General features: G+C 34.4%; 1 protein-coding gene across 3 annotated transcripts in view; it reads left to right on the top strand.

Moving 5' to 3' along the window:
• The window catches only part of LOC149793802 (uncharacterized), a 50,913-nt gene that overhangs the window by 13,504 nt on the left and 24,568 nt on the right, over positions 1-12,841 (top strand). For 2 of the 3 annotated variants that reach the window (XM_089967798.1, XM_089967800.1), the window contains exons 2-4: positions 2,382-2,758; positions 3,366-3,485; positions 7,916-8,094. In XM_089967798.1, the coding sequence (XP_089823924.1) occupies positions 2,506-2,758; positions 3,366-3,485; positions 7,916-8,094 (552 nt within the window). In that variant the 5' untranslated portion in view covers positions 2,382-2,505. The remainder of the gene's footprint in view (positions 1-2,381; positions 2,759-3,365; positions 3,486-7,915; positions 8,095-12,841) is intronic. The other variant, XM_089967799.1, reaches the window with a different exon arrangement.

The raw sequence follows: 12,841 nt of genomic DNA, 5'->3' as shown, positions 1-12,841 counted from the left end.
TTAACTTCTCGTTTGACCCCAAGTGTCTCTCTTGTCCTCAAGTGTTACTTTTCACCCTATAAATACTTCTGACCCTATACAGGCGTCCGCATGTTAAGCTTATGGAAAAAAAATAACTTAAAATTTCCCATACTTAGAGTGGCGAGTATTAAGGTCAAATGGAACATTGGTACAAAGTCACCACCGAATTGAGGTTAGCTACTTGTAACATTGTTACCATTCTTCTCTATCAACACTTTCGTCTCCAATTGCTAATTTCTCGTTTCACCCCCAAGGATATCCATCTTTGCTTATACTGCTCTCTCTCTCTCTCATTTCAACGTCTATAATCCGATTGTTGCATACGTAAGAAACCTTACATCATATAACAGCTTTTGCTCGAAGTGCACATCATATAACAGCTTTTGCTTGAAATGCACAATTTCCATTACATTATTATCATCGTCTCTTCTTAACCAAGTGTATATATATATATATATATATATATATATATATATATATATATATATATATATATATAATCGTTTTACAGTATAAAGAGAAGCTGCAGTATTTATTCTCAGTCTATGTTTTCTTTTTGGGTAATTGGTGGAAACATAATACGTATAACACGTTAGTCTTGGAGGATTTACCGTCTCTTGTTCGTGTGAGGATGCGACATCAGCAAATGATTGGACACTTCGCCATATTTCATTATCACCCGAGATTATGTAGTTTTCAAGATCAACCTACTATATTCGTACCTAGTATTTGTGCATATTAAGGGGCTGTAAAATGTTGTTTGCACCTTGATTCACCTTTAAATTATTTCACTAACAGGTTTATAAAAAGGTAAGCATAATACCTCTATTGAAAATAGCTGGACCATTTGCCGATGAAAATATGGATATCACAGGTTACAATCAAATTGTCCTACAAGCCGTACACATATATTTAACACTGAGGTCATTGGATGTGATTTACTGGAACGTCAATATCTTTCCAAGAATTTTGTGTTTTCAATAGCATATGCGCCCTACATTTTTACATTCATGTCGCGTTGATTGGTTGTGACACTTGTAGTTCCTGTTCGCAGAGGCTGTGTATCGTTAGGGAATATAAAAATTCAAAGTTATGTATGCGTACAATGATAGGTATGTATACGTAAACAATATTTCGCCAACACTTTGGCGCATAAAAACACGCACGCATTTACCATCCTATGCAATTTATGATTACACGACTTCCTACGATGATTTGCAAACACTTTGTTTAATTCATACATGTTAACATTGGAAACGTTTTTGTTTCTTCAGACTCTTGCTTGTCTCTGTCTCCAATAAAAGCTGGTTGATTTTATTATGTCTGCCTTTTATGAAACCTTTATTTCATATTGGCCATGTACTTATATTAAATTATATTCCTGTCAGTACTTGTGTCTGAACGTCTGTCTACCCGTCATCACGACCATAAATAGGATGTAATTCACATTAATATAAGACCAGATGTGAGTTTTGTTACTTGTATTATTTCATTTCCAGCATACAGTGTCAACAAGGCTTAATGCAATATTTACGAATACCTTTGCTAAATTGTATACTAATGATTATCTCAAACATTTTGATAAGATTGATTGTATTCGGATTGGGTCAGTGTTCCCTTGTATATATATATATATATATATATATATATATATATATATATATATATATATATATATATATATATATATATATATATATATAGCGACACTATGATGCATAGTGTAATGCTGATGTCGATTGAAACATACACCTATGCAATCTTTATCTGGACAAATATTAGTATAATTGTATTGAAATATATGTATTTCTTGTAGCTCATGCTTTGTTGTATCTATCTAGTCTTGTATATGCACACCTTTGCGAATTTCTTGTGAATGCAAATGTCCGAATGTTGTTGTGTCATTTGGGTTCGTCTCTCCGTGTGTCGATCGATTATATTTAAAACCAGAGCTACACAAGCTAGGAGCGATCGTGATCAGATACTAAATAGTATGTTTAACAATATAAGCAGATAGTGAATCCTTCAGATTGTGGGTACAGTCCACGAGAATGTGGCGCTGGTGGGTGGTTGGTACCAGTTGTATTTTGATCATAAGTGCATGTCACATTAACTCATTATTGCATTTTAAACTATATATATATATATATATATATATATATATATATATATATATATATATATATATATATATATAGCTTTAGTTGAATTGAATAAAGCAGAACACAGAACATTTAGTCGAAGATGAACTCAAATATAATTATTTCTATACAAATTTACCTATGATCTAGCTTTACAAAACCTCGTTTACCTACAGCTTCGTTCCACATCAATGCGCATTTATTTTTGAGGCTTCGAAGTTTATTTCCAGGCATACGAGGATTTTGCTGGTGACGGAAAACATAGTGTGGATGAAACAACAATAAGAAGAGAAAAACTTTTTCTCATATTCAGCAGTTAAATTGGTGAAGCACAATTTATAAAATGGCTTTCGTGTGGGGTATATGCCCTTTTCTTGCAATGACAGTAGCATGCTTCGCCCTACTCAGCACAGGAGACACGGTTCCAAATATAGTTGAAATTCCAGGCCATGTCATGGTGGCTGGAATTTTCTCGATTCAGGAAACCAAGAATGGGATATGTTCCAATGTTGACTTACGATCTGTCATGAACGTTGAAGCAATAAGGTGGTACTTTGATAATTTAAATTCCAGTGCAAGTCTTCCATTTCGAATAGGTAAGCATGCAAGTGCATTTAACATGATCTATCATTAATAGAAAGCTTCGAGCTGCAGTCATCTACATATGACAACAGTTTTTGCTGCGTACCATGCATGATGGCTTCATATTTTAGACAGAAAGAAAACATACAGAAAAAGAACTTTAGGTTTAACGTATTAATCAACAAAGTCACACAGCATAGTATAAAGCAATGTACAGCAGTTGAAAGTTTGGTCCTTTCTACTGTATCAGCTGGAGAGGGATATAAAAAAAACTCCAATGGACTGTCGAAATTTCCCATCAGACATTACTGAACCGCAGATCATATTTGGAAATCTTTTAAGCCCTATTTCCTAAAATCCAAAAATACGTATATTGGCATTCCATGTTAATATTCGAATTTATGCTACACACGACTTATACAAATGAAAGTTGTGTTTAAAAGTATATATTTGTTTTTACAAATGTGACGATTTAATAATTTACAGTTACCATTATACACAGTTTGAATTTAAATTTGATCACTTTTTTGTGACGTCTATAGTTCATTTGTTAGACACGTTGAACGACCCAGACTTATAAACAAATACAAAACATAATTGCTATATTTGTATTTGTGAAAGGGTTACTTGCCTATAAAACGTGTGGAATTCAGGGCAAAGGAACAGAGATTATGGCTGATATCATCGCCAGGAGTCGTACGGCACGGGATTCACATGGCGTCAACCACACGTACATAGTGGGTGAGTATAGGTTCTCGTCAATATGTAACGCTCGTTCATTAGAATCTTAATTAGGGCATATCTACTTGGGGAGATATGGAAAAATGGGGGTGGGGGTATCAAGTATCATAAACATGGTGAATCATATCTACAGTACTATCAATAGTGAATTAGAGTAATCAACAATGCCCGCCATATTTAGTGTCAGTCATTTGAGACAGTATTATCTAAAACGTTTTACATCGACTTCATCGATCGGGCACTTTCTTATGGTTCTGTTGCTTTGTAGTACTAAGGACTGAAAATAAAAATACTGGATTGAAAATTACTTGCATTTTCGAAGACAATGTTAAGAATTCATGCATCATATGTTTAGATCTGGCTTAGTAATGTCGATAATAATAATAATAATAATAATAATAATAATAACAATAATATATATATATATATATATATATATATATATATATATATATATATATATATATATATATATATATATATATAGTGAATGCAAAATTGCTGTATAAATACGCCAAGTGTGATCTATATAGTTTGCTTACGTGGTCAATATTTCTTTGAGATTTGACTAAAAAAATAAGAAATAAATTTATTTCTCCTTTAGTACGATCAAGAGATGAATTAACAGGCTTTAAACATACCACTCCAGGCATGATGTTCTAGTGAATTTAAAATTAGACTTGTAGACGATCTTACAGAAAACTCAATAAACAGTACATAGCAACACTCTGTAACCTTATCATGGAGATGGTATTTAAAAACTGCACATTTACTAACATCACATTTGCATCTTGGTACAAATTGTAAGGTTTCACGAATAATGGTTTCTGTGTTTGCATATGATTGCTTTAATTGCACATATGTTTGGGCTATTTGTTTTCTTCTTGAAGTGGAAATGTACATTTGTGTTACAATGTCTATTTCAGCTTCATGTAAGAAAGATTTTATATAAGGGGACAACGGGGGGCCCCGAGTGGCCGAGTGGTCTAAAGCGCTCTTCGTTACGGATCACTGCCATCTCACCTCTGTCTGCGGCGGTTCGAGTCTAAGATTCAGCCAATGTGGGTATGTGAGAAAGCTTGCCAGTAGCTTCTCGAGGGTCGGTGGTTCTTTCCGGGGTTTTCCCGGGTTCTTCCTCCACCATTAATACTGGCCGCCATGTATAGCCTATCGTGTGCTGAAAAATGGCGTTAAACCCCACAACAACAACAATAAGGGGACAACGGCATGGCCGGTATGCAGGATTTCAATAGAACAGTGTGCCCAGTAATATTAGACTGTCTCTGTTTGCGTCGTTCTAAAGAAAGATTAGATGGATTAGGTGAATGGATACACGGCACAAAATATATCACGGAAACTATGCTACTGATAACATTGTATTGTTTGTATGGATTATACCATGTTCCCTTCTTAACATGGGTGCATCAGCGAGTGGAGTGATCACGAGGATAGTGTGAAAGAAAAAAAGAAACACCCCACCCCAAAAAAGCCAAACAAAAATACAAAACAGTGGTTTTCCAATAAAATGCGCGAGCTAGAAAGAATAATGAATTTAATATTTTTTGTACATCCTTCCCAATGCGGGCATCTGTGTTATGATACTTATAAAAGTACATTAGATAATTTATTTGTTTGATTGGACATGTCCAGTCAAATCAAAATCCGATTTGTGGATTTTCGTATACATTCTGAGTTTTAGCAGATAACAATATTAGCAATAGAGGAGTAAAAAGGGGACTTAAAAATATATCGAGTAAAGATAACAATTACATTTGTATATTGCGATTAAATCCGTGTGGTGCATAATTACTGATACTGTGGTGTATCGCACGGACGAAATTATGTCATCTCAAGATGATTACTCATTGTGAATTAAAACGATAACATGTTTTGTTTATGTCTGTCTTGTTGTTTGTGTCTTTTAAACAGTACTATACCACCCAAAGTAATGTGTTAATTTGCCAGTATTGTCTAATCCTGATCTCAGTATAACAATTTTCCAAGCACGAATGTGGCTTTTATGTTTCTTATTGTTTATAAAATGCCTTCAACTCGATACCCACACCAATGTTATTTAACGTTGAAAAGATTAGATGAAGCATCTGTGTCACCTGGGCGACCAAAGTTAAAGACATGTTATTTCCTTTTGATTTTGGATATGTTTGGCTAAATCAAGACGTTGGAGACAAAAAACAATTTTTCACACTCTTGTTGCAAAGAAGTAAGGATTCAACACTACAAAACTCGCAGAGTGATATTAACAACTCACATAGATGTGGGTATTATAGCATGTATAAAACCGAAATAGGACCAGAAAAATGCCTTTCATGTAGATTGTCGTATTTTTTTAGGAAATTACTTGTTAAAGTTAGATGCTAAGCGCTTTCGCTGAAAATAGATTCAGGTGGGTATGCCAGGTTTTAAACTATGTCGGAAAAATAATGTTTATTTGGTAGAAGACGAACTCCATTTTGTTTGTGTTTGTCCAGCTTGCTGCCAGATAATAAAGAAATACTTCAATAAAATTTATTATCTCTTTCCGTCTGTAGAAAAATGTGGATCCATAATGAGTCACAGCAATATATTGATTATAAGAAATCTTTTTTACTACATCAATTCGACTTTTCGTCTTAGATAATCTTTGATAACTCAAACGAATTGTGATTAATATACTTTGAGGTAGTACCATCTTTATAAAATAATGCACTAATTATTGGAAATTATGTATCTATACTCATGATGAACACCATATTTAACTTCTTTAAACCATGGCCCATATTATATTTATTTGTCTTGTATTTTGTAACATTGGCCGGTGGCCTAAATTACTAATTAAGTTATTATTATTATCATTATTATTATTATTATTATTACTATTATTATTATTATTATTATTATTATTATTATTATTATTATTATTATTATTATAAAATGGTAGAACAAGAGCTACTTGCATCATAGAAGTAATCGTTATATATATGGTGTACATTCATTTGATTTCGAGGAAAATCGTGTAATGTTAAGTCATTTACAATGCAACTTAGTGCGGATTTAATTGAGAAACTTGAGAGTAGAAAATCACTTTAATGGTTGTATAATTACATGTTCACATTGTACTATTGAGCGTAGCAGAGTTTTTAATTAATAAACAGTGCTAAAGGTCAAGATCTGTTTAAAACAGCTTATGAATATGAGCCACTTCGACTTTAATTATTTCATATTTAATAATATGGTATGATTCATATAGCCATGGAGCAATTATACAATAAGGTGGCACAATAATTTATCGTGGCTGAATCGGGAAATTTCGCTTAATTCTGGAACACCGTTCGTGTGTGACATCAGTGGTTGCAAAATACAAAAATTGTCTGTGATATGTAATTTCTCTACTGAGTGACAGTATCTTCCCGTTTGTCGAACTGAACTGTTCCAATCAAGAAATAAGAGACATGCCTTATTGATGTATGCAGTTAAAAAAAAGTGATAGCTGTAACCTGACCAGAATGATGCTAAAACTAGTGCTCTTGTATAAATTAAAAGAGTGTCTATAAACTGGGTCAGAATATCAATGTTCATACAGAGCTTGATGCAAGTTATATTAATACCTTTAAAGACTCTAAAATGACTGACTGAATTTATCACACAGCTTGTGTCCTTCTAAATGTTCTTGACCACCTCCCGAAAATAGTACCATCCTCCGCTATCACTTAGCAACGGAAAAAATAAAAATGAGACAAAACTCTTTGTATTGATCATATTGGAAACAATGTACGGTTGGCTAGAAATAGTATTATTTACTGTGGAAAGTGAGAGAGACGAAGAGATCAATTTATTGTTTGCTTGATGTCTTTCTTTATTCAGTGTCATGAAGAGTACAATTAGCACAAATGCAAAAAGAATAAACAGCCGTGAACTTAACAGCAATTTGAGAAAAGAAAACAGCAAATATCAGACAGAAAACACCATTGGTATCACAACTGAATGAGCGCCGTGCATCCAGCATGGACATGTGTATAAACATGTACACCGCATTCGTCAATAATATATCATCAATAACTATTTCACTTCTACTAATCTTCTTCTAAGAATTATTCCTTTGAAGTTATCGGACCTGATGCAAGACGACCATGAATGCCTATAAGTGTACAGGCATATTCCAGATCATAAATAACTGACATTCACGTTCATTTAAAACAATGGTAAATATTAGTGACGCTCACCAGAGAGAGAGAGAGAGAGAGAGAGAGAGATAGAGATAGAGATAGGCAGATTTATATAGTTTCATAACGAAATCTTAGTTACAGTTTTGTTTCCTTGATCAACCTCTTTGTCTTCTCTCTTATACTTACTTTATATCATACGTTACACTATTTTATCAACAGATTAAAATTGCACAGTCAATAAGTCAATTGCTAACTATATAATTGCAGGAGTTATCGGTCCTGAATTGAGTTCTGAAGCTGAAGTAGTATCCTTCGGAATCAGCTCCTTACATCCTGACGATCAGCTTCTTCAAATCGGATTCTCTACTACAGCAGGGGATTTAGGCGATAACAATCGTTATCCTAACTTCCATCGAGTTATTCCTAATGATACGATAGAAGTTAAGGTAGGCATATCAATATTGTAAATGAGTCATTATGAGTCTATTTATCTTGGCAGCGTCCCTAAAACAGTATAACAAATGGGGAAGGAAATTAAATCTAATGCACCAAATCATTCGTTAGTTAGAGTTTACCCTAACAATCAGCCCCCAACCCTCAGGTGGATAAACATAGTGAGGTAAACGGTCTACTATCGGAGGACTATCGGAGGTATTGGGATCGGCTCAAAATGTCAACGTGGAGGATAATGAAAGTCTACTATCGGAGGTATTGGGATCGGCTCAGAATGTCAACGTGGAGGATAATGAAAGTGATATTCGGTAGTGGGGTTAAACACGATGCTTCCAAAACCTAAAACTCAGGATGGAATCAACTCCCCTGCCTCAGAGACTGCGCTCAAAGTAAGTATCGACTGAACGCACACTGAAGAGGTGTGAAGCCAAATAAGGCTGAACGAGCCTTGCAGCAACAGTCGTCTGAGAGCTCATTTGACTATAACCAGAGAAACCATTGACCGAATATCAACCATATATATAAAGCTGACTGAAATCAGCGGCTTTTGTTCCACGATAAATTGTTACCATTACCACAATATTATTTAAAATATGTGGCCGTTATGTCTGTCACAGGCGGCAGTGAAAGGTTACTTGCTACTGTGGAATCCCATCCGCCAAGTTCTGCGCCTGGGTCTGGTCCATTAAAAAAGTGGGTGAAAGAAAACAGATAGTGAAAAAGATAGTGCTTCTGGCAGACACGTTAAAGTCCTTGGCTGCAAAGGCTGCGAAGGCTCATCCCGGCATTATTGAGGCAATTGCTTCCATTCCATCCCGTTGAGAATCACAAGTTCTGCCGTAAGCTGGCCTTCCTGAAGCTTAATGATACTAGTTACTGCCATCGTTATCGCCTGTCTTACCGTCCTTCGCAGAGAGATCAGCAAGAAGGAGAGATGAGCCAGTGGAGCTTAGCGTAGAAACCATGTAGCCAGCAAACTTCAGCAACACCTCCCCAAATCAGCGCCATCATCTTGTCCTGTTATGCACCAGCAGGGTGATTGGGGGCTCAAATCTTGCCCCGGTGTTTGCATAAGGCTATGGCTTGGTTGGCACGATTGGGCCAGGAGTTATCATGGTGTGCGTTACTAGACGGGTGGAGGTGCTGACGAGTCATTGCTGAGGAGGTCTGAACGTATTGACGTTCTTGTTCGTGTTAGGCGATAGGTTCTTGTCTGCAGGGAATGATGTTATACTTCTCGCACATTTCTACTTGCGGTCAATATCTGAGAGCACCATGTAAGAGTCCGCCGACGATGACAAAGTCCAGTTTAAACTTGGCATAAGGACATATAACACAATTAATTTTACTATATGTTTTCTACATTTGTTTTTCAGTACTGATCTTTCCACCATTTGACAATCAATGCAAATCATGTGTTAATCTAAAATACCTTCAAAGATGACTTCAAGGTGAAGTTCTTGTCAAAGGTTGACCTGCTCGTTTTTGAGATGCTGGACTGTCAACATAGCAGCATGTAAACAGAACACATATTTCACTTCCAGATCAACACCAAGGCCTTATTTACTCACTCTGCACTGTCGCCGAAATACACACATACAACAACACCCTGAGCTCATATTATCAAGAATAAACAGTTACCTTTAAATCCCTACCAAAAATGCATAAATAAAACTCTTCTATCACCACCAAAATGAGAGAGGAAAACATGTTCTAAAGTTAGACTAGAACTACGTTCGTGGGTACTGAACTGGAAGTAGTAATTGTGACCCGATTCCTGACAGGCCCCATTGTTTATGCCAATTTTAGTCAAACTTGTATATTTGCATGCTACACCTATTTCAACTTTATACATGAAGTCTTTTTGAATTTCCTTGCACGCAAAACATGTGACACCTGTCAGAAAGTATGTAGTGCTGGTGTTCCACAGGGTGCAAATTTTGGTCCAAGTGCTCTTGAGAAACCAAAACTAAATTTGCTATATCTTCCTTGATTATAGGAATTTTTCAGTGCAGTACAAACCTAATTGTAACACAATCTAAGCCCTGTCTGAAAATATGTTTGCAAGTTACAAATATTGGTAATTTAAATTTTAATGGCAAATTAAATAAACATTTAAATTTTAAAAACTAAATTTTATTGAAAACTTAAATGTTCATACAAGTTTTAAAGCACAGTTTGAAAAATTTTAGACAGAAAAATTGGCTAATGAATAGTATTTAAAACAAATGGTAGCTTGGGTCTGTACACTGATAACATTTGCCCCAGGGGTAGTGAAGCAACATAGCTCATAGTGATTTTGGCAGCAAACCGCAATATGCCTGTCCAGATGAATATAGGTGTACACACTAAAGAAACAATGACAGGTGCTATGTTTCACATTTATTGTATCAGGTACTTAGGCAGTTGTTTCCATAACTAATAGCACATTTCAGATTTCAAATTCTGATGGGACCACTACCATGTTTTATAGCCAAAATGCATTCCATTTCAATGTCGATAACTACAAAAGGTGGCAATGGGATAGGAAAATAGTTTCTTGGGAGGCTATACCTGACTGAAAAATGGTACTGATCTCTCTCGTGAAGACATAAGCCATGTCTTTGAGGTGCTATGTATCAGCGTGGTGATATGAACTAATATTGGTCACTTATGGCAGTACAATGCACATGCCTTTATAAAACCTTGCTATCACTGCCGGACTACTGGAGAGCTTCCAAGCTGAACCAACCCTAACACTTTGTTCCAGATACCAGAATAGACCTGAAAAGATACAATATGTTTCATTTAATTCTAGAAAACAGTAAGATCTATGTAAATGAAGTTAAAATGTGTTAGATATGGTGATTTTAAACTGACATTAAGGTTGCAAGCATGGGGACAAATATTAAACTTGATAGAGTGACACTTAGAAATGTGAAGCAATGGCCATGTATTAAAGTGATAAATTCATCCTAAAAATATATGAGGTTTCTAGAAGCATATTTAGCCATTTACAAGCTAAATAACTAATCAGGTAGACTATGTATCATAAAGTTTAAGGCAATGTTGGGGCGGTGACGTTTGATCATTGATGCAAACATTAATACATACCAGTATACAGGAAAGTCAAGTGACAATGTATTAAATTAGAATATATTACTATAAGCAATCTTATTCATGAGGGAAATAACAATTTTGGATATTGCAAGTGAATACAGCCAAATGTATAGGTACCAATAGATCCTATATCATCAACTAAATGTGTAATTCTGATCCCCAAAACTTGTAAACAAGGATGGAAATTTACATATGTGTGACATATAAAATGTACTTGTTAAGATCAAATGTGAAAACATAATTAAAATGATCTGTTTGAACATTTATAATGTATTTTTAAGAGTGTTGGTTACCAATTATTAAGCTTATTGATTTAATGGAATCAGATATCAGATGATGCTTCAATAATGCACTTTGTCAAAGTACTAAATTGAAATATGTTACCATACATAGGCATATTCATTATGATAATAACAGTTTTGGATATTTTCAGTGCACAGAGCCAGAAATGTGCCTTACAGATTCACTATAGGTACAATGTCAGCCTATATGATGTACTGAATGTGAACTTTTGATCTCAAACATTCTAAAATGGATGGATATTTGTTCATGTGGGATATGTAACCATGTTAAGATCAGTTGTACAAAGTTAAATTCAAATAATCTGTTTGAATATTTCTTATGTAATCTTTAGAGTGTCAGTTAACAAATATTATTAGTAATTAATGATGCATAAAGCAAGATGGATCATTAGAATTCCCATAACATCATATAGGCCACAATGCCACACTACACCAAGCAATATCTTAACCAAACTGAACAATAAAATGGAATGCATTTTGTGTTCAACTTACATCATTTTGCTGTTTTCTTACATCCAAGGGTAAATATACATTGGGAAAGCATATTTTATCCCTTTGACCTGTATTTCATTCTCAGACAGCTTAAAATTATTTAGCAGAGAACTTGAGTAGGTTCTAGTATAAAGTTGTCGTCGCTGTCCTCTCACTAAATACCTTCTAACTATGTTTGTAAACAATTACTGAAGGCTATACAAGCAGATGTTTGTTACTCAGGAAGTGACCCCATTATAAACACACAAATTAACTGCTTGGACCCCTAATAAATAGTCTGAATGGCCAATACAAATTATAATTTTGTCTTTGTGTATTTTAAATGAAGGTCTCATCTTGACTTACAAAGATATTTTCTCTGATAAAATGTGACAAATATCCAATATTGGAGCTTGCATATGGTGTAGGAATATATAGATGCTGATAACATTTAATATCATTCCAAATATATATATATATATATATATATATATATATATATATATATATATATATGTGTGTGTGTGTGTGTGTGTGTGTGTGTGTGTGTGTGTGTATGTGTGTGTGTGTGTGCATTTTAGGGGGAAATATTTATTTTTTAATTTTTTAAAACTCTTATTAAAATTTTTAAAATAAAAATAATATTTTACTTTTAATTTCATTCTTATATTTTCAAAATCAATATACATAACATATTCAAATTTCATGTGTCTATTATTAATAATAAGGATTTTATACCAATTTAAACTTTATTCCAATACTTTACTGACAGGACATAGAACACAATTAATTTTACTATATGTTCTCTACATTTGTTTCTCAGTATTGACCTTTCCACCATGTGACAATCAATACAAATCATATGTTA

The sequence above is a fragment of the Sinohyriopsis cumingii genome, chromosome 8 (genome assembly GCF_028554795.1).
Source record: "Sinohyriopsis cumingii isolate HCF-2022 chromosome 8, ASM2855479v2, whole genome shotgun sequence".
NCBI classification, from domain to species: Eukaryota; Metazoa; Mollusca; class Bivalvia; order Unionida; family Unionidae; genus Sinohyriopsis; species Sinohyriopsis cumingii.
The sequence above is the reverse complement of the archived record's forward strand: the minus strand, read 5'-3'. Positions and strand labels throughout refer to the sequence as shown.